Source organism: Rhinolophus hipposideros (genome assembly GCF_964194185.1).
Source record: "Rhinolophus hipposideros genome assembly, chromosome: 13".
Classification (NCBI taxonomy): Eukaryota; Metazoa; Chordata; class Mammalia; order Chiroptera; family Rhinolophidae; genus Rhinolophus; species Rhinolophus hipposideros.
Window position 1 is genome coordinate 11,496,152 of NC_138059.1, and position 22,809 is coordinate 11,518,960.

At 40.0% G+C, this 22,809-nt stretch overlaps 1 protein-coding gene across 1 annotated transcript in view; it reads left to right on the plus strand.

Moving 5' to 3' along the window:
* The window catches only part of WASHC5 (WASH complex subunit 5), a 56,144-nt gene that overhangs the window by 22,188 nt on the left and 11,147 nt on the right, over positions 1 to 22,809 (plus strand). Inside the window, exons 11-25 of the mRNA XM_081070294.1 lie at positions 425 to 554; positions 2,797 to 2,909; positions 4,266 to 4,432; positions 4,511 to 4,586; positions 5,613 to 5,723; positions 6,460 to 6,600; positions 7,667 to 7,747; positions 11,203 to 11,304; positions 11,839 to 12,018; positions 13,595 to 13,719; positions 16,142 to 16,304; positions 16,731 to 16,833; positions 16,922 to 17,001; positions 20,135 to 20,238; positions 21,473 to 21,602. Coding sequence (XP_080926420.1) covers positions 425 to 554; positions 2,797 to 2,909; positions 4,266 to 4,432; positions 4,511 to 4,586; positions 5,613 to 5,723; positions 6,460 to 6,600; positions 7,667 to 7,747; positions 11,203 to 11,304; positions 11,839 to 12,018; positions 13,595 to 13,719; positions 16,142 to 16,304; positions 16,731 to 16,833; positions 16,922 to 17,001; positions 20,135 to 20,238; positions 21,473 to 21,602 — 1,806 coding nt within the window. The remainder of the gene's footprint in view (positions 1 to 424; positions 555 to 2,796; positions 2,910 to 4,265; positions 4,433 to 4,510; positions 4,587 to 5,612; positions 5,724 to 6,459; positions 6,601 to 7,666; positions 7,748 to 11,202; positions 11,305 to 11,838; positions 12,019 to 13,594; positions 13,720 to 16,141; positions 16,305 to 16,730; positions 16,834 to 16,921; positions 17,002 to 20,134; positions 20,239 to 21,472; positions 21,603 to 22,809) is intronic.

Sequence of the window (22,809 nt, forward strand, 5' to 3'; positions counted from 1 at the left end):
CCCAATCATCAGACAAAATGATACTCAGCCTTCCCTGACTATTAAATTAGAATTACAGAAATTGTTGCCTCGAAGGGATCTTAGCACAGTAGTCATCAAATTTAATTTCACATTAAAAATGCTGATTCCTGGCCTACCCAAGGTCACCTGAACCAGAATCATCAGGGGTGAGGCTTGGGAATCTGGAAGCTGGAAAGCCATCCAGGCGGTGCTCTGGTACAGTGCTCTGCAAACCACTGTCTTAGCGATGATGGAGCTTTGCCCTCCATTTGTATAAAGAAGTGAGGCTTAAGGGACGGCATTGGGGTAATGTTAATGTTGGGCGTCTAGTTTTATAATAAATTCGGTGTCACTCAGGCTTTCTTAGTAAACTGCCCGATCTGGATTGCCTCTTAAGTAAATAAATCTCGTGTCCCTTCAACAGATGTTCAAGCAAATGCTTTCAGAAAAGCAAGCCAAATGGGAGTATTACAAGAAAGAGGGCTCGGAGCGGATGACAGAGCTTGCTGATGTCTTCTCAGGAGTGAAACCCCTAACCAGAGTGGAGAAAAATGGTAATTGCTGAGGGGGAAATACTGGTGTGTTTCAAATGTGTACACAGATTATTGGACATGGGCAGAGTCAAAAGTCCTTAGGTTGTCATCATTGTACACTAGGACATTGCTAATTAAGATCCCTGGGGCATTCTCCATATCCTCTCTGGACTTCAGGTTTCTTATCTTTGAAATCTGAGTTTAGACTAAATCAAGTGTTCTTACTCTCTGGTTCATATAATCCTTAGAGAATCATAGTCCATCCTCCCATCCCCACCATAGTCTACAAAACGAGTGTGTCAGCATGTATGCATTTGGGGGAAGGGGAAAAGGACCTATAATTGTCATGATCTGCTCATAAGGATAATTCACTCAAGAATATTAATAACTATCAAAGTAGATGATATCTAGGATTGTTTTCTAATCTTGTGCGGCGCTTTTTCACTGATGCACCTGCCACCTAGTGGCGGAAGAGGGGACCTGCAGACTGTTTTGAAACTAAACATAGCTTAAGTTTTAACGGTTTTGATCCTGGTTCTTTTAGGAAATTTCATCTATGGAAAAATTGTGGTATCACTTCAGATCTTTATATAGATAGGAACCTTTCAAATTGCCCCTGAAAGACCGTTCTGAATTTTAAGGTGACAAATTATACTATTTTGTTAATGTTGAATGTTTGTTTTAACTGTCAAATTCATTTCCATAAAGTTAATTATACAGTATAGCTTTTTATAAAGAAAACTTTACCAGTTGTAATCAGTATGAGCTTGTGATTACCGTATTTGGCTTTTGTTGATTTGTTTGATGCTGAATGGTTGTCTAAAATACAGTTCCACATTACATTATTGTTCTTATTGGAAAAAGTCAGCGAGTTTTTAATGATGCGATATAAATTGGCAACTTGTTTTGTAGGTTGCTATTATTGTAACTAAAAACCAAAGAACCACCTGTAACATTCTGACTAGATTAGTTGTGTAGAATCAGGCACATTGATCTCTGTTTTAGTCTCTTTTAGTTCTTATAAATACCAGCATTGTTTCAGAGGTCATTCGAAACAACATCTTATACTTTTTCTGGCTACATAGCACATGTACTTTGGAAGTACTTTCACAAATATTTCTCATTTGATCCTTACAACCTTGTAAGATAAACGAACGTCTTTATCCTTATCTTATATGTAAGGAAAATGAAGCTTAAAAATGTAACCACTTGCCTAAGGTAACAAAGGTCTAGAGCCTGGGTGTAACTCATCACATCAGAATCTCCATCTCATGCTCTTTCTACTACTCCATAGCTGCCCCTCAGTCCTACAAAAAAAACCTTTAAAACCACAACTGGTGTTCCTCATGTCAATTACAATAACTTAGCTTTTAAGCCCTGAAGTGCTTTTCTTAAAGTGAAATCATCCCACAGATAAAAAAAAAATCTTTAATTTAGAGAATCAACTTGGTGAGGTGAAAAGAGTAAAGCCTTTGAATTGGGACAGACAGTTGTGAAAATCCTGGTTCTACCAGAATTTAGTAACTGTGTAGCCCAGCATAGGATTCTTAATATCTCTGAGCATCAGCTTTCTTATCTGAGAAATGGGTACAAATTCCTACCTCCATAGATTGTTGTGAAGATTGAATGAGACAAAGCTTAGAGCTTTGCCTGACACACTGATGGTACGCAAAGCATATTAACCCCTTTCCCTTTGTCTGCCATGAGAAATGCCAGCTGTGTGTGAATGCAGATAGCATCACCTAATCAGTTCAGACTTCTCCACAACTCACCACTCATAGGTCATACTCCTGGCGCGTTGATCTCTTCTTTCCTCCAAGATATGCCATTGTCATTTTTGCTCCAAAGCCACTGCCAGGTGGGTCCCTTCATCCAGGGATAAACTATCCCTCTTTCTCTCTCTGCCTGTCCAGATCTGTACCCATCCTCACTTCATAAAACTCTCCCCAATTACTCCACTCCTGTCCTTTAGTTCCTTCCCAACTCCTCCTCCGCCACTGCCCCCTCTGCTCATGTTGGTTTACACCCTGTCCTTGGGCCTTTAACCCTTCTCTGCTAGGTATCCTAGACTAAGCTACTCAGGTCGAAAGTTTCATCTCTTCTACCATGTTGCATGCCCCAGGCATTTTTGTTGTTATTGTAAGGAGAATAAAAGCTCTGTGATTAAGAACTAGGTTTGTAAAGGATTATTTAATTAAATTCAAAGCCACAGTGACAGGAATTCTGGGATTTCACTTGTCTTTCCTTGTTTCTGTATTAATAGAAAATCTTCAAGCTTGGTTCAGAGAGATCTCAAAACAAATATTGTCTTTAAATTATGATGATTCTACTGCTGCAGGCAGAAAAACTGTGCAACTAATACAAGCGTTGGAGGAGGTAAGAAAAGTCTTTCTAAATAAATCATACCTTTAGATGCACCTAACAATCTGCTCCTGGAAATATACCTAAGAGAATATTTTGTCAGGAGCAAAAGCAGTATGAATTAATGTGCCCACTGTTATGGCATATACAGTGTCCTAAAATGGGGAAAATAATTAAATGACCAGCATGAAGAGAATGGTAGCAAAAATTACGATATTTCCACTTGTGGAAACATGAAGTCTCAGCAAAATAATTATGAAATCAATATAGAAACATTAAGAAAAGTGTGGTAAAGAGGTAAAAGCAAAAATAAAATTGCATTATATACACCATTTTTAGGTTTGTAAAATGTATGTACGTTGGGGGGAAAAACTAGAAAAGAATACACAAAAAATAAAAATAGTTGAATGATAATCATATGCTTATAAATGATACATTTTCTTTTCTGGAAAAAAAATGTTTATTGTTTTTTATCTACTCAAAAAGTGATTGCACCAAAAAAGAATTATTATATCTCCATACTCTTAAATTTTTACTGATATGTTTAACTAGACTTAAAATGGAAAATAAACAAAAGCATCAGAACAATAACCATACACTCTATTATGATTTTGAAAACATTATCGATATTCATCTGAAACCCTGTTTAATTGATATAGTTGTACATTTTTAGAGATTAATTAATGCTCTTTTTTATTTGGCATACTTTCTTGTGAGCTTTTTCTTAGTTTTGCAAGGTTTTTAGGATGGTCACTGTTAAATGGCCACTCAGTATAATAGTCCATTGTTAGCATACCAGGTTCCCTAACTATTCCAGAACAATTGCTCACTTGTACTATTTCTATTTTGGTTGTTTTTGGATTTTCTAGTCTATGGTAGAACGATAAACAACTTTGTAAATCTCAGGTGTCTTTTTATCTTTTGCATTATTTATTTTGGCATATAGCCCAGGCCCCGTGAATTGGGTACATTAAAATGTCAGACACTATGGAATCATCATTTTGTTTTTAAAGAGTACATCCAAAGAACTTAATAGTGTACAAATGCCACCACCTTGTTGTGATGTAACTTGTTTTGTTTTTTAGCAATCCTGCAAATGTTCGGAATTAAGAGGATTATCCAATACATGTTTATTGATACTGAAATGGAAATTGGGAGTATTCACTTATGTCATATATTTACAGGAAAAGAAGTAGGGCAACATTTTCTAATCCTAGTGCATTGTTTTATGACTTGGCTTACACATTTCAGAAATTGTAATTTGAACTAAAAATTTTGCCAAGAAGTTCTTACTTAGTACGTAGTGTGGAAAAAATGAACACTACAGAGGCCATTCAAGATTTTTCAATTAATTGTATTTATGTAATACAGGTTCAAGAATTTCACCAGTTGGAATCCAATCTGCAAGTATGTCAGTTTCTTGCCGACACTCGCAAGTTTCTCCACCAAATGATCCGAACCATTAACATTAAAGAGGAGGTCCTGATCACGATGCAGATCGTAGGGGACCTTTCTTTTGCTTGGCAGTTAATTGACAGGTAATGTGGATAGCCTGACGTTTGTGCTGGATACCCACCACCGGGAAGGTCTTCTAACCGTCTACCCCTTTTTTACAGTTTCACTTCTATCATGCAAGAGAGCATAAGGGTAAACCCATCCATGGTAACTAAACTCAGAGCTACATTCCTGAAGGTAAGCAAAGAACAGTGAGACCTCATTCTCAGCTACTGGGAAAGAGTTGACCTGATGTGTTCATTCGGCCCAAGATTTCGTCCTTTTAGACAGTTGGATAACTTAAGGATGTTTTTATAAACTGAAAATTGTTAGCGATTCTTCCCTGAGAGCATAGCTTCAAAGGGTGCCAGAAATATTTGAAGTTTGAATTAGTAAGTTGGAGTATCATACAGAAAATTGTTTTTAAATGAGAGAAGTAAATTTTTTTCAAGTTTTACCAGTATACTAAAAATGTGAATCCTGTGGGTCCTTTATTCCCTAGAAGGAACTATAAATCCTTTTACGTACTCGTTTTTTAAAATCCTGCGCGGCCCTTGATTCCAAGGTAATTTCAGATCATGATAAATGGACAGATAATTTACTCAGTGTCTTCCGATGGCATTACCACATATATCAATTCTGAAGTGCACTTTCTTTCATATGTTAACTCTGTGATTGAGGATGGGTTTTATCATTGATGGCGCATTGTAGTTTAGTTGTCAGTATGTCTTTTTCTTTCTGAGTGGTACATAAAATGATGGCACGTCATCCATGCTATGGCATCTTTGATTGAAGTCAATACAATCAAAATGTTTGATTTCCACAGAGGGTAAGCTGTCTTTTATAGCACCGTGGCTTTCAAGCTTGAGGGTACATGAGAATCCCCGGGGGTTTTGTCACAATACAGATGGCTGGGTTCTGGCCCCAGAGTGTCCGATTAAGTACATCTGGGCTGGAGCTCAAGAACTGGCATCTCTAGTAAGTCCCCAGGTGATGCTGAGGCCCTGGTCCAGGGACCACCGTTTAAGAACCACCGCTGTCGCTGAAGACTGTCATTTAAAAATTATATTGTTGTCAGAAACTATTAATGACATTGATGAAGTTCAGTGGTTGTTGCTTCCTTGGGTAAAGCCCAAGAGCTTTGTGATACGTTACTATTTCTGGAAATACGGAGGTTGCTAGGACTCGAAAAAAAGGAAGAGACACATCTTATTTTTCTTCCAGCTTGCTTCTGCCCTTGACTTACCCCTTCTTCGTATTAATCAAGCAAATAGCCCTGACCTTCTCAGTGTGTCTCAGTATTATTCTGGTGAATTGGTGTCCTACGTGAGAAAGGTAAGAAATGCATCAAGGTGACATTCATTTTATTGGCAAAATAACTGCTATTTTAACTACATAAGGTATGCTTGGGGGCCCTATAAAAAGTACACTCGTGTTTCTTTCCCCTCTTAATTTTATCCCAGAAATTTGCAATACCTGAAAATAAACGTATCTTACTGGTACTGTGGATGTACAGAGGTGGTTTTACTTTCAAAGAACTTTTACACCTGTTTTTTAAATGCTGGTGGTTTTAACCCTATGTTATAGGTTTAGAAACTGAAGAACAGAGATTATCATGGCTTCTGTAAAGTCACAGAGCTGTTAGGTAAAAAGTACCAGATAAAGAGCCAACATAACCTGGTGGGAATTTGAAGTTTTCAGGGGAAATTTGGTCCTTGTTTCAAGAACTTATGCTGCAGCAAGGAGCCAGGCAGGCCTGGCTTCAAAATTTACCTGTGTCACCTCCTAGCAGAGTGTTCTACGGCCATGTTACTTAATGTTTCTGACCTCAATCTTTTACAAGTTTGCCATGTGGAAAAGATAGATGTGTTTGCAGCATTTGTATGAGGATTGGCTGTATATCTATGAGCAGGAACATACCCTGTGCCTGAGAGCGGTTATTAAAAGAGCACCCCCTCCAGCAGACAAATGGCTTTGTACTCACTGGACCCTTACTGTCACCCTAGCATTTATCAGCTAAGAAAATGAAAGAGATTTTCAATTGTTTTTCTGCTTTTCCCTTTCATTAAAGGTTTTGCAGATCATTCCAGAAAGCATGTTTACTTCTCTGCTTAAGATCATAAAGCTTCAGACCCACGATATTATTGAAGTGCCGACCCGCCTGGACAAAGAAAAGCTGAGAGACTACGCTCAGCTTGGCCCACGATATGAGGTGGCGTGTCTGTTTGACTCGTGCCTTTTGATATTTAAAATCCACACTGTGAAATACCATAGGTCTGTCATCTGCCATATTCCCAGGACCACCAGACCAATTCTGATTTTTTTCCCCTCACTCTCAATGATAACTACGTTTGCCGCGTCAGTACAATCACACCTTTATTTGTTCCGCTGTCCTGGTGTCATTGAGGGCCTTACCTGCCTGAGTGTTCTCAGAGGAAGTGGATGGGCTTCAGCTGATCACTCTGCCTTTGCATAGCCTGGATGAATCAGCCCTTATTCTTCTTGGGCCTCATTGCCTAGACATTTCACATTCGGGTTCCTGCTTGGTATATCAAACCAGTGGCTTGAAAAATCTGTATTCCATTAACCATTTCCTACAGCCAGACTTTTAAGCCCACTTAAGAGTTAAGTACCTCAGAGGTCATTTATCCCAAACACCTCTGCTTTTCTTTCTCCCTGAACTTAAAGATGTGAAAAGTAAAATCAAGTGAAAATTGAAAATATGATGTCTGTGGTTATCACATTTTATTCCTGTATCAATTTCACACCCTCTGACAGAACTCCCAAGAATTACATCATGAATTTAGATTTTCAAGCTTGGAATTTCCACATTTATTCTAACTAAAAAATGTAGCACCTGTCTACCTTACCAATATCTCTGTTTGCTTGAAAAAAATGTAGAAGGCAGGAAAGGGGAGATTATCTTCGTAGAGTCTCGAAGAGCCATTTCTACTTGGAAGGGACGATCATGTCATTAAGTTCTGCCCTCATTTTATGCATGAGAAACTGAAGCCCAAAGAAGGGGAAATGATTGGTCAAAACTTAAAGAATTTTTATGTCTTCTGACTCGGTTTCTGAAAATGTCTAGCAGTGGTCTCAGTGACACCACAAAGCCTCATTTCTGATTGGGACAGGGACACACAAGCGTCGCAAAGCTGCATACTTGTTCCTATTGTCTTTTCCCATTGTGGGACCATTAGCCAATTGTTTTAGCTTCCCCTAGAAGGGATGGGTCTTTTATCTGAAGTACTTCATTAACCTCTTTTTCTTTGTTAAAGGTTGCCAAGCTGACTCATGCGATTTCCATTTTTACTGAAGGCATCTTAATGATGAAAACAACTTTAGTCGGCATCATCAAGGTAACAGCTTTGATGCTGGTCTGCGTGGCCTTGTAGTAAGACCCTTGGTTTGGATTACTGTGGTATTTATCCCATGGGAAACAGGGAAAGACCTTAGCTTCTTGCGTCCCTTGTTGTTTCACATTCACTTCACTCATGGATTGATAGAGGGACAGAGAGCATTACAGTCTTTATTTTTCATAATACCCAAGAGTTATTTAAATCTAAGGCAAATCCACTTTATTGAATCTTTATAATAACAAGGAAAACAAAATGGTTCAGTTCCCTTGGAATAGCGAGCTCTCTCTCTCTCTCTCTCTCTCTCTCTCTCTCTCTCTCTCTCTCTCGTTCTCACTTTCTCTCTTTCTTCCACCCTTCTTTTTAATATTTTTATGTTGCACCTCAGGTGCAAAGAACTGAGATAATCATACCCCATTGTCATTTTGAGGTCATTGTTGTCACTGATGCATGTAAGCTCCTCTCTTCTTTTTTTCTTTCTCATCTCCTGAGCCCCATGCCTGTTCCCATCCCCATAGCACCCACTCTGTATGTGTGATATATGTGCAGGTATCCTTGTTATTCGCATGTGGTGTAATTTTATGTATGCACGTGTTCTTGATTTATCTAAATCATGGTGCTCTGTCTCTTCATTCTTTCTCCAACTTTTCTCACTAGTTAACTGCTTTTGAAATAAATTCATGTTGCTATGGGTCTGGTAGTTGGTTGCTTCTCACTATTGCATAGAATTTCACCTTTTACGTAACCAGTGCCCCAGGAATAGACATCTGTGTTGCCCAGTATCACACCTACGTTCCTCATCATCATAAACATTGTCGAGATGAGCATCTCTGAAATCTACTCGTCCGTACCCAGGAATGAATGGGTCGCTGGCTCTATAGGGCAGGTTTATACTTAATTTGTCTCAATACTGCCAGATTGTCTTCCGAAATGACTGTTTCCTGTGTATCTACCTACATTTTTGCCAGTACTTGTTATTATGCACTTTCTAACTTTTGCTCTACCAAGGGGTATAAAAAGTGGTATCTCATTGCTTTTTCACCTTACAACCCTAGGATGCCTAGTGATGTGCCCATTCACATAGTTCATGGTGCTTTTATTTTCCGTTTATCTGACGTCAGTAGAATCTGAACATTTCTGATTTTTTAAGCAAACATTTATCAAATTGTCAGATTAACATTTGTATTAATGAAATCCAAGAAAATGTAGGAAATGACCCTAAAATAGATATGGAACTTTAGTGTGTATTTTCTGGAAGTGCGTTAAAAGAAATTCTATTATATATACTAATAGAATACTAATAAAATCCATTAAACATGCTTTAGGTCTGATGCCAGTTTAATTCAGTTTATATGCAGCGAGTTTACGTTCACGTTATCACTTCTTGTTAATCCATAAAGTAGTGATGAATGCTAGGACCAGATGAAGCGTCCCATGTGCAGAGTGACCAGTATAAAAAGGATTTAATAAAACGTAACAATTAACAATAACTATCACAGGAAGGACCTCTTAAGAAAAGTGTAAGTCTTCAGCCACGAGCTTTCAGGTAATAAGAGCAGAGGGAATATCTCACGGACTGTCTTTGCCAGTCCAGCAACTCAGGGCCTTTGCTAAACCTTTAACCTCCCAAGGTTAAGGATCTATTTCAAACACTTATAAAAAGTATTAAGTTCACTTTAGTCAGTATGACTTAAAACAAGTGAGATATACACAGAGATGTAAGTGTTCATTGTTAGAGGTAGCCACCCCCCCCAAAAAAAAAGAAATAATCTAAGTGTTTATCAGGAAGAGAATGGCTAAATATCATGGTGCACTCGTGCTAGGGATTGCTGCCATTGGAAAAGAAATTGCCACTGGGAGATTTCCAAGACTTGAAGTGAAAAAAGCCAATTGCAGAACAAGGTGTTTGTATGTATATATCATCCCATTTAGACTTTTGAAATTAAATATGTATTTAAGGACAAATACTTATGTATGCGATTGGATAGAGAGAGGTCTGGAGGATCCATATGAAGTCTGTTAACTGTTGCTAACTTCAGGGGAATGCCTAGAAATGTGAGGAAGGGACTGTGAAGGGGCTTTCTCTTAGCTCTGAGTACTCCATAGGTTAGTAAAAGTCTAGGAAGCATTGGAAGGTCCATTTGAGACCTTTCGATTCAGGAAAAGATTTCATTCTTTTTCATTAAATCTGTCCTTATAAGGAATATACCTTTCAAAACTTCATGTTACTTTGATTTTTTTCTCATCAGTTATATTTATTTATAATTTACCTTTTTATCATAAAATAGAGCATAGATACTGAAAGCTACAGAAACAATTATGTAGCTTCATGAGTTATTCTAAGGGAAATACCATTTCTTTTCACCACCACTCCAGACGAGAAATGTAATGGAGCCAGCTCCCACCCTAGGGCTCTCCTTATGTGCCCTGACCCAATCTGTCTCTGTTTAGAGTTTCATTATCCAAAAGTAAATCTCGCTACATTATAGTTTATACTTGCCCATTTTTAAAAATATGTCTTTTAAGTCTTTTAATCTCCAGACTTCTCTGTTCTATTTTATCGTACAATTTATCTGTTGAAGAACCCAAGGCCTTTGACCTACAGTCTCTCCCCAGTCTGGATGTGGCCAGCTGCATAGTCATGATGTAATTCAACGTGTGTTTCTGGCTTTTGTCATTTCTGCAACTTGCATTGCATTTATCTTCGTGAAAATTTAAATATAATCAAACCCAGATGGACCCCACGAGTTGCCTTTATGACTTTTTAAAATAATGGTTCTTTACAAATTTAAAAAAGAAACAAGTCGGAATTCAAAGGAGTGTGCTTTAAAACGATTTGATGTTTTATGGCTCTGATAGGAGACTGTCTGTGGGGAAGTAACAAAAGCTTTCTCATTACAGAAAAAATGAACTAGCAAAATAAACTTAAAGAGTTAGATAGCAGATTTGCTTTTTCATTTTATCCCCCGAATTAAATACAGAACCATTTCAAGAATGCTCAAAAAAAAGAGAATCATTAAATCTGCAGCGTGGTCCAACCCAAAACTTGAGTTTGTCCATCTGGCTATAGATGCCCTGAAAAGACAGTGAATTCAAATGCAGGCCTTTCATTCCACTCCCTCCTCCAAGTGATAAAAAAAGAGGTGCTTCTTACTTTTAATGAAATTATTAAAATGTGAGGCAACTTAAAACTTTCCATACCCACCATCTTTGAAATGTCATGTTGTAAAATTATCATCATGAATTTACCGCGATAAACCAAGTCCTAAAGAGGTGAGTCTAATTCTGTCTTAACTACACAAGCTCACAGAGGAAGAGGAAAGGAAAACAGTCCTGATCCTTTAGAAAAGAGGTAGAAGAGTGTTCCACAGTGGATTCTGGAAACCATATTTCCTGTGCATTCCTTCAGGACTGAGCTTTTCCTAACTGCCATTGATCACTCTTTAATTTGCACATAGGTGGATCCGAAACAGTTGCTGGAAGACGGCATAAGAAAGGAGCTAGTAAAACGTGTTGCTTTTGCTCTTCATAGGGGATTGATCTTCAACCCTCGAGCCAAGGTACCACGTGACCGAAATGAGTCTGTCCTTTCTCTGTCTCTTACTCAGCTTGCAAAGTGGGCTACAGCACCATTTGTAACAATTGTGAACAAGACCTTTCTTTCTAACATAGATCTAATATGTGATTTTCAGTACAATCAGCAGATGTGCGCTTTGATCCTTTGTTACAACCCAGTCACGTTAAAGAAAATCCTGTTTAAAACCAGTACTTCTTTCCTTCACCTGTCGATCCCCAAGTTTAAGAATTGAACTGTTTGTGATGCTGAGTTACTTCCCGAAGTTGAGAGAAATTGGTTAACCCTAACACAGATAGGAACTATAAAGGCTGATTTTTTATTTTGCCTAATCTGTTAAGTAATACAGTCATTTTCCTCAGAAAACAGGTCTGAAATTTACATATGGGTAATTTTCACCTCAGGAAACTCAATTCAAAATAGTTTGTTTTAAGATCGATACGCGAATAAGAAAAAGATAGACTGTAGTCGTTGACAATCTACTCCAACATAATAGAATGTACGTTTCCCGTTTGCACAGCCAAGTGAATTGATGCCCAAGCTGAAAGAGTTGGGGGCTACCATGGATGGATTCCATCGTTCTTTTGAATACATACAGGACTACGTCAACATTTATGCTCTGAAGATCTGGCAGGAAGAAGTATCTCGTATTATAAATTATAACGTGGAGCAAGAGTGTAATAACTTCTTGAGAACAAAGGTGTCTAAATACATTGTAAATTCTTGACTGTATTTATTATTTCTGATATTGAAAATACATACCCTAAACCTCAGAAATGCCAACAACAAAGTTTATTTAAACAGTTTCTAAGAATCAGTTAGTACTAGATAGTCACGAATATCTTTGGGGCTGTGACAGTTGCAGGAAACTATACCATGCTTCCCCGAAAATAAGACCCAGTGGGACCATCAGCTCTAATGCATCTTTTGGGGCAAAAATTAATGTAAGACCCAGTCTTATTTTACTATAATATCAGACTGGGTGATATGATATGATATGATATGATATGATATGATATGATACCGGGTATAATATATAATATAATATACTGGGTCTGATACATATTAATTTTTTTCTCCAAAAGACACACTAGAGCTGCTTGTCTGGCTAGGTCTTATTTTCCGGGAAACACGGTATGACACCTGACCTCTGGGAGTTTACTGTCCTAAAGAGAAAGCAGACATAATTAAATGGGTACAGAATGAAGCTGTTTGTTGTCACTGTTATAACACAAGTGATTGACAGACAGTTCTTCTGAGACTTTGATCAGAATACATTCCTACGTGGAATTTGCTTGGTCAAATGGTAATTCTATGTTTAAATTATTACTGAACCACGAAACTGTTTCCCACAGTATCTGCACCAGTTTTCGTTTCCACCAGCAATGTCTGAGGGTTCTAATTTCTCCACATCCTCACCAACTCTTGGTATTTGCCTTTTTTTTTCTTTTTAATTATAGCCACCCTACTGGGTTTGGAGCAGTATCTCACTGTAGTTTTGGTTTGCGTCTCCCTGATGACTAATAATGTGAAGCATCTTTTCCTGTGCTATGGGCCATCTGTATATCTTCTGTGGAGAAAGGTCTACTGTGGTCCTTTGCCTAGTTTTTAATTGGGTTGTTTCAACTGCAAATTCTTCTTTTTTTTAATTTTTTATGGGGAAATATTGAGGAACAGCGTGTTTTTCTAGGGCCCATCAGCTCCAAGTCAAGTCGCTGTTCTTTCAATCTAGTTGTGGAGGGCACAGCTCATTGGCCCATGTGGGAATCGAACCAGTAACCCTATTGTTAAGAGCTTGCACTCTAACCAACTGAGCCATCTGGCCGCCCCTGAGCAACAAATTCTTAAGTATCACAGCTGAGAAGTTATTTTAGTCAGTAGTTAACAAGGAGCCACTCTGTAAGCTTTTAATTAGAGAATTGATATGATTCAGGTATTAAAAGATTAAGTATCTTCCATCCTTATAATATTTTGGATTTTTATTATTGCCCTGATGCACGTTCACTTGTAAGACAAAAAGCCAGAGTTCCTGTGTCCTTTCTTATTTCTCACTTCTCCATCACTTCACTTTTGCACAAACTTTTTTTTTTTACATGTTCACATTATATGTAGCATTTGGGGGAGGCTACTAATACCGTTTAAAAGTTTCCTCTTTGAAACCAAGGAACATTTATTGTCACTCTTGATGCAACATTATCATTGTAAAACTGTGTGAGAAAAGCATAACTAGGGTAACTTGTCAAAGATGTTCTAAATATTTTTGTGTTTTTTTCTAGATTCAAGACTGGCAAAGTATGTACCAGTCCACCCATATTCCAATACCAAAGTTTACTCCTGTGGACGAGTCCGTAACGTTCATTGGTCGACTCTGCAGAGAAATCTTGCGGATCACAGACCCAAAGTAGGTGCATCTAAATTCCCCTGAGCCTTGAATGCTGTGGACAATTGAAGTCTCTAAACTCACTTACATATTGCATATACTCAGGTCACACCCTGGTCCCTGCCGCAGCTGAATCCCTTCTAATGGGTTTATTCAAACTCACTTTTTTTGAGACTGCATATTTTCCTCAGTCCAAAGAAATAGAGATTAAAACAACCCTTGAGTCAGTTTGGCCACCGCTAGTCTATGCTCCTCGTGCTTTCCGGTCAGTTAACATTCTTCTCACTTAGGCCTGTGGACTCCCCAGTATATTAAAACATTTTTAAATTACAAATTGCTCATCTGTACCTATGTAACCCTGGTACACTCCTCCATTCTAGTTACTGGCTCTTGCACTTGTCGATTCATATCCTGACCTTTTAAGATGGCCTCCTGGTTTCTTGGCCCAACACCCAAGTACTTTTGATAGTAAGAACCAACATTTATCAAGCACATACTTTGTGCGCTCCTCCCAGGATGTTATACACCTCCCTTCATTTACTCATTACAAGACTCTTACGAGGTGGGCATTGTTTTTCTTCCCATTTTAAAGATGAAGTAACCGAGGCACAGAAAAGCTAAGTCACTTGCCCAAGATCACAGAGTTAATAAATGGTGGACCCAGAATACACACCAGACCCTCCGACTCTGGAGCCCAACTCAAGCACTGTGTCTGTCATTCGAGGACAGACTGCAGAGCTTTGCATGCAGCAAATCACATGAGCTAAAATCTCACATCCTCAAAAGTGCCATTGAGAATATGTTGGGTGGGCACCATGGTCAAGACTTGGCAAGCTGCTTCTCTCAGTGCATCCTGAGCCGGCCTTCCTCTTTCTGGCTGACCTCCGACGAAGCAGTGAGTAGGTACTGAGACCGCCTGAGTGAAGGCAGGTTCACATCTTCTGTCTCGTGTTCACACACACACACACACACACACACACACACACGCTCACTGAGTGTGGTGATTGGTGGGATTACCCAGGAAAAGATGATTTCTCTTCTTTCTCTGTCCAGCTGTGCATGCGTAGTTGAATGTGTGTAAGTTAAATGTTCTTGGACCTGTCTCCTTTGTACCGCCCTCTACTTCAGGCTTATTTTTGTCTCTTCAAACTTAGGAAGAAACTTGACCAAAAATGCCAGTAGAAATGAGTTTTGTCTGTGACTCAGGGGCTAAGAAGACTAAGAGATCCAAAACGTTGTAGCTCCTCTTTTCTTGGTACCCATGGGTTGACCACCAAATCCCTTCTAGAAAATGGGTTTTCCCTTCTAGAAAACCCACCTAATGCCATGGTAATACTTGCAGAAAGGATTAAACATAAATGGGACTTCCATGTCACATACTGATTTCATCATCAGTGTTGGAAGCCTCTTAAGTGCCACCAGCACTGTGCAATGGAGGAAGAACGCCTTGAAGCTGGAAAGGAGCGGTCGTGTGCAGTTCTGGAGATCATCTTGTGCTTCTCATTTACTTCCGAATTTAAATCTCCTTAGCTCCTGAAGCTCTCTTAACTGCCCCCAAAACCCCATTGCGGTAAAGATATGTGCTGGTTCTCACAGTTGGGGGCATATTGTCTCCCAAGTTCATGGAATTGCAGTGTCGGGCTCCTTGCCAGACCTACCGAATCTGGCCATCTGTTTTTCAACACACTACCAGTGACTTAAGGTCCCCACCCCAACATTTGAGGGCCTTTAAAATGGTGGCTAAGGGCATGGTGTTGGAATCCGGCCTCTCTGAGCTTCAGTCATCTCACCTGTAAACCGAGGATCAGATGGCTTATATATTACAAAGCTATTATGAGGAGGAAAAAGCAAGCATGTGGAACGGTCTTAGCACATGGCACGTAGGAAGTGCTCAGTGAATATTGTGGGTTGTTACCATCATCGTCATCACACTCCTGAGTCTAAAAGGGATCGGTGGTTGATGACCAGAATTGGGAGAAAAGAGGAAATGGCCTTGTCATCATACTCTTAATTGCTAGATAGGGCGCCAAGACTCAGTTTCTTTCTTACTAAAATGGAAATGACACAAGGCTGTTTTGTCCACAGTCTAGAAATTTCAAGACCCTGTGGAGAGACAACTGGGCTCTAAGGTCCTCCAGCCTGCTAATGAACCTAACCTTGTCCTCTTAACATGACTCCAAACAGCCTAATTCAGTGGAAATGAATTAGTGGAACCAGTGAAACAGCATCGGGCAGGAAAAGGTGGTTTGGCTCAGTTTTACCTGCCTGGTCCATCAGGTGTCACCCCGGAGATATTTTGGGTGCTTAGGTACAGAGGTCATTCAACACAAATCATGTGACTGTTCTTGATATCTGATACCCCAAATCCTATTGAACCCCACATCTCTTAATGAAGAATTCTCAGCTGCTTGTGGGTTTGGGGTGTGTTTTGTTTTTCTTTTAGAATGACGTGTCACATTGACCAGCTGAACACTTGGTATGATATGAAAACTCATCAAGAAGTGACTAGCAGCCGCCTCTTCTCAGAAATCCAGACCACGCTGGGGACTTTCGGCCTGAACGGGTTAGACAGGCTTCTGTGCTTCATGATTGTAAAGGAGCTGCAGGTGAGCCTGTTGGTTCCCATGCGTGTCTTGTGCTCCCCTGGAAGAGATGAGAGCTGATCATTTAACTCTTCTTCCATGCTTCCCCTACTGACATCAGATACTATAAATGAGATTCCCATTAGGTATGTAAGAATGAGAATAAACTAGAATTTCTTGGCCAGTATAGTATTGTTATAGGTAGATGGGATTTGTGAATTTCATGTTGGGAAGATAAAAGACTTTTTCTCTTTGAAGCCAGCCACTCTTCCTGGAAACAAGGGATGTTTCTAATAGGAACCGGAAGTTAACTGCTTCCCCCTGTCATCCTATTTATAGTGTGGTGTGATTTAAACTAGTCTGTGTTCTACCTGACACATTTCAGTTAACTGGAGTACTTACTCCTTTTATTCATTATGTTTGGTTCTTTGATTTTGCCTTCTTTTCTAGAATTTCCTCAGTATGTTTCAGAAAATTATCCTGAGAGACAGAACTGTTCAGGATACTTTAAAAACCCTCATGAATGCTGTCAGCCCCCTCAAAAGTATTGTAGGTGAGTGTTCTGAAACGAGCCTGAGGTGGAGATTGTACTGTAGCCTTTCCAAATTCACTAAATAGAAAATTGTATTTTAACCTTTCAGCAAATTCGAATAAAATTTATTTTTCCGCCATTGCCAAAACACAGAAGATTTGGACAGCTTATCTCGAGGCTATAATGAAGGTATGTCGTGAAGGAGAGGGTGATAATCAATGCTATATTTTTTTAATTATTAATTTATTGTAATTTTGTTGCCCAGAGAAAGCCACTCTTTCTTTTGTCATGAGAATAAAAATACAACACTTTCATCCATTATTCTAAATTCATTTGTTTCTTTATCTTCCTTTCTGGAACTATTCTTGAGTATGCTTTTCATTGGCTTTTTCATTGGCTTTTTTCCTTTTGCTCAAGGAATCTGTTTCTTTTTGAAATGCCTTTTGGCAAGAGGTGCTTTCACACAGGAAATGGAAATTTTCCTCCCTCAATGACACTGTATCCTCTCAAAACAAGTTCCTTTAATGAACCGCTCTGTCAGTTTATAGACCATTTGTCTCTCCCCTCTTGTTTCTGCATAGATGTGAGAAAGGCAGGTTCTTTGGGGTATGAATCGTCCTTACACCACGAATAGAATACTGAGTCTTTGGAAATGAATAAGAACGTGAAATGAGGAGATTGGTCTACTGGATGGAAATCAGCTTAGTGTAAAATGTGCTCTCCTCTGTGGCAGTGGATCCCAGGGATCCTCTGTGTGTCCTTCTTTCGTCATCTGATGGCCCAAGATATTCAACAACCCTTTATTGAATACTTGTCAAGTACAAAACTTTGTCAGTTGTTGGGTGATACTGTTAAAGGAAACACTACCTGTCTCCTCAGTCTAGTAGGTCTCCTGGCGGAAAACTGATTCATGGTTAAAAGTACTACGTACCACAGGAAGAGTCTAGAATGCTATAGGAATTTAGAAAAGTTCCATTCTCTTGTTCCCAGTTAAATAAATTGCTCATTGAGACAGTACTCATTGTGTCTCGGCCAAATTCACAATGTATTGCCCATGATTTGAGAGAATTGTTTATGTTTTCTCTGTGTGTGTGTGTGTTTAATTTGGAAACTTAAACATAGTAGGTAACACAAGGAGCCTTTGACTCTGCTAGATGTCCTCTTGTTATATAGGTCTGCTATTCCCTTAGCCAGGTGATTTTCACATACTGAAACTATGTGAAATATCACCCCGGCCTAGTTTCTGATTGCCGAAAACCTTCTAGGAGGAGTAGAGAATGACCTGAGGTCTTACCTCTGTAGGAAGCCAGGGGTGGGTGTAGGCGTTCTGGGGAGAGGCTTGGAGGTTTTCCTCTTGGCTGCCAGATGGTTTGCAGCCCAGTGGCTCTTCCAGACTGCTGTTAGTTGTAATTGCTGGTAAGTCAGTAGTAGCCCGTGTGTCTAAGTCAGTGATCTTTACATAAGGCTCCCAAGGACTTTTGTTGTCGTTTCCTCCTGAATTGGGGAGCTGGCTGTGGTGATCTGGAACAGCAATGGAAACAGTCTGTGCTGTTCAGTAGTGATGGCAGCCCCCAGCCACATGCACACTGTACACTGACACATGACTTAGGGGACTGACGAACTGAATTTTTTATTCTATTTCATTTAAACCAGTTTAAACTTAAATTGCCACATATGGCTAGTGGCTGCTGTATTTGTCAGTGCGACTCTAGAGAAACCGTGGAGAAAAAGGGATAATCCAGATAGCTCTAAATAAGCAAATAAATAGATGGAATGAGTTTATCATGCTCCCAGGCTCCTTGGCCTCTCCAGTATTGTATTGAAGTAAGTGAGCACCAAGAAGAAAGTGTTGGTCACCAAGATTCACGCTTTAAATAAGAACAAGTTATAGTAAACTGACTTGATTTCTGTTCCCATTTCTAGATTGCTCCTTTCAAGAGAATCCTTGACATAGCGTATCTAGAATTAAGCCAGGAATTAAATGGGCCAGATACAAGGGTGGAGAGACATTTTTGCGTGGCCTGAGAGAACCCACTATTTTCTTGCACTTGTTCTATTCTGATTTGTAAATGATGTATTTCTATTCACAAAAAGTTTCTTATACATAGCAATATTTTTGCATTGACTTTTGTTTTCTTCACATAAGTAGAATAGTTTAGTAAGAACAGTGGTCGAAAGGAATACATTTGAAGTCATTTAACACTTTTTTAGCTGTTACAAGCTCCATTTATCTAAACAATAACTTTGCTCTTAGAGAAAGCCACTCTCTTTTTCTTGATTTTTCTCTGCCCCCAGCAAGTCAAAGGTAATGTGTTCATTTCCATCTTATTGCTGCTGGAATTATAAAGCAGCCTTCACTCTTATTCCTCCTTGCCCCAACACTAACCTTTTAGGAATGCTGTTTCTAGAATAGAAAATAAGAAATTTACTGGCACTAAAAGTCAGAGTATATTGTTGGCTTAGGATGCTGACAAGTCTATGGGAGCAAAGCTTGACATCTATCCCATACCGGACCCCAAAATAGTTCACCATCACCTGACAGTCGTCATATGCTCGTCACCATTTGGAAGTCACAGCAGTTGATCCACCATATTGACATAACTCCTATCACAAACCTGTTCTTTTAATAGTCTGATAATTATATTTCATTACACTTGGCTTCTTTTGTTACCCTATATGTTTTATTTTGTACATACAACAGAATTATTCTAGAAGAGCGTCCCTATGCTTCACCAGATTCCCAAAGAGGTCCAAGGTACAAAAACAAGGTTGAGAACCCCTGGATTAGGAGTTAACATTTTTAGAGGGGCCTTCTTGGTGGGTTTTATTATGTAGATTATTTTTTCACCCAGATTATTATATGATCTATATTGATGAGTGTTGTGGGAGACTAACGTTCACCACATTTTAGACTCTCAGAGTGACATAGCATCCTCAGGACTTGAGAGAGTTCTGTTTAGGACAAATGAAGGAATTAGGGCTTCTCATCGCAGCTAGTTTCCTTGGAGAACTTAACTCCAAAAGAGCAAAACTAGAGCTTCAAAAGTGACGCCTTTAATACATGAACAACTGAACATGAATGGATTACTTTGTAATATATTAGACCTTGGGGGCATTTTGAGGGTGGCGTCCAGGAGTCTACCCAGATGTCCCCGGAAGGGTCTCCTGTGCTCTGAGCCATGGACCGACCGGCCCTCGCCAGCCTTCAATTTTCTGTAGGGTGTGATGACCCTCCCCTGAAAAGGTATCATGGTGTTTGCCTCCTGCCATCACTTGGAAATATTTACCGGTTCTACCTGTTCTTTCTCTTGCTTGTTCACAGGTTGGGCAGATGCAGATTCTGAGACAACAGATTGCCAATGAATTAAACTACTCTTGTCGGTTTGACTCCAAACACCTGGCAGCTGCCCTGGAGAATCTCAACAAGTAAGTGCCTGAGCCTGAACGAGCGGTCGGGCCTGCATTGTTCATTGTCAGTTGGCATCCCAGCTTCTTCAGCACCGACTCTTTTAAGTTCTCTTTGGATGAGAAGGTTCTCTTCATTTATAGGCTTCCTGCCCCAGGATAGTCAACTATCTTCAGAAGCCTCTTTCCTCAGTATTGTCCCTTGGGTGGGTGGGTAGGTAGGTAGGTGTGTGTGTGATGGAGTCATTTATTCAACCAACATATATCCATCACTTAATACCCACCAGACACTGTGCCAGGTAGGTGCTTGCGCACAGTGAGAAAGCAATTATAGGTGACCCTTGAACAACACAGATTTGAATTGTGCAGGCACTAATATGCAGATTTTTTTCAATAAATACTGTAAATATATTTTCTCTTCCTTATGATTTTCTTAATACTTTCTTTTCTCCATCTTACTTTATTGTAAGAATACAATAGCTAATACATACAACATACAAAATATATGTTTTTGTTTATTTGTTTTTTAAGGAGGGCACAGCTCACAGTGGCCCATGTGGGGATCGAACTGGCAACTTTGGTGTTATTAGCACCATGCTCTCACCAACTGAGCTAACCAGCCATTCCTCAAAATATATGTTAATCAACAGTTTATGTTATCAGTAAGGCTTCTGGTCAACAGTAAGCTGTTAGTAGTTAAGTTTTGGGGGAGTCAAGGGTTATGCATGGATTTTCGATTGCACAGGGTGTCGACACCACTAACTTCCCAAATGCACACCTGACTTTCCACAGAACTGAGTCACTAATCACCCCGAGGGCAGTTAGAGTCACGCTGATGACTGGCAGTGGCTCTGGGCACACATCCCGGAGTGCATTCGTACCCTCCACCTCACCACCAGCTTGCTCTCATTTCAGGCCTTCTACTTAAATAATCTATGCTTCTCAGTCACAGCATTAGTGCTTTTGACAAAGTAGATGTGAAAACAGTTTAGTCAATTTATAAAAATTGAATGGCGAAAGCGTTTGATTTGGATTGACTCCAAAAGATAAAATCGGTTAAATTTTCCACTTACGATCAATTGGAAATGGAGAATTAGAAGATTCAAGAGTTGGCAGGTCCTTCTTCCTCTGTTCCTTCTTTTACAGATAAGAAAACGGGGGCTGCGAAAGATGACATCATAGCCTATACGAACTGTTGTATAAATTCCGTTCATCTCTAACGTTTATCACTGGTTTTTATTTTCCCTCCATTTAGAGCTCTCCTAGCCGATATCGAAGCCCACTATCAGGACCCTTCTCTTCCTTACCCCAAAGAAGATAACACACTCTTATATGAAATCACAGCCTATCTGGAGGCAGCTGGCATTCACAATCCACTGAATAAGGTTCATAATTAAATGATGTGATGGTGTGGTGGGGCGCGGTGGGGTACAAACAGTGACGTGGCCCAGCGGGCAGGTCGCTGTGCTAAAACACTGGGGGAGCCCGGCTGCAGATCCCAGGGCTTCCATGCCCTCGAGTCCCTGCCATTTCTGAGCTCCCCTCACTGCACGTTACGTGAGGCTGCGCTCACCGTCCTTGCCTGACTCCGTTGTGGAACCAAACGATACAGTGTTTGTCAGAGCTCCTTAAACAGTGAAAAGTGCTCTGTCTGTAAGAGATGAGTTTTAGGTTTCTCTGAGGTTTGCTGCTTGACTACAACTAAATGGTTGCATTGGTCCTTCTTTCCCCAAAGATGCTTCCCTCTGGGTGACAGTAATCACAAGTGTAATCTGGGGCTACAGACCTTCTCTGCAATTCTGATCTCCAAAAATCTCTGAGAACTGGCTTTTTTTCCACACATTGTTGCCAGATCTCATTTGGTGGCCAAACCTGTTCCTGGCTGTTTCTACTCCTGTGAATATTTGTGTTTTGAGGCAGATCCTGATGACTTTGATTACAGGGTGTTGATCTAGACAGTGTATCACCTTTCTAAAATCTGTAAACTGTGAAATTCTGAAATCTGTATGATCCCCTAGGTTTTTAGATAAAAGATCATGAACCTAAATAGCAGCTCACATTGTTTGAGTACTTACTGCATGTCAAGCCAGCGCTGTGTTAACCCAGCCATGGGTCATTTTACTTAATCTCACAGCAGCGCTGTGAAATGTGCCGTTCTTGCGGGAGGGTCCTGAGGCTTAGAGGTGGGTAACTTCCCTGGGGCTCTAGTAAGCCATGGCGCTGGGCAGTCTAAGCAGAAGCTAAGCAGAGCCGGCTCCCACCAGAGTGCCACCCTGCCTCCCAGGCCAGCTAGGAGGAGCGGGGTAGCAGAATATGCCCGGCTTTCTGCCAGGTGAACCCGATGGGAGACTGTTCTGGGACATAGTCCAGGGGAAAGCAAATGAAAAAGCAAGGGGACCCCTGCTTGCTTTCTACTATGAACTGCCACTTGTTGCTTTGTGGAGCTCTCCTATCTTTCTGCCTCTTTCTCTTTCCCCCCTTCCCACCCTCCCTTTCTCTGCCCTTTCCTCCACCTTTGCCTTGACTGCTGTATTTTGCTCTCCGTCCTATTCTTGCTCATCACCTTTTGTCCCCTCCCTTTGTGAATGACAT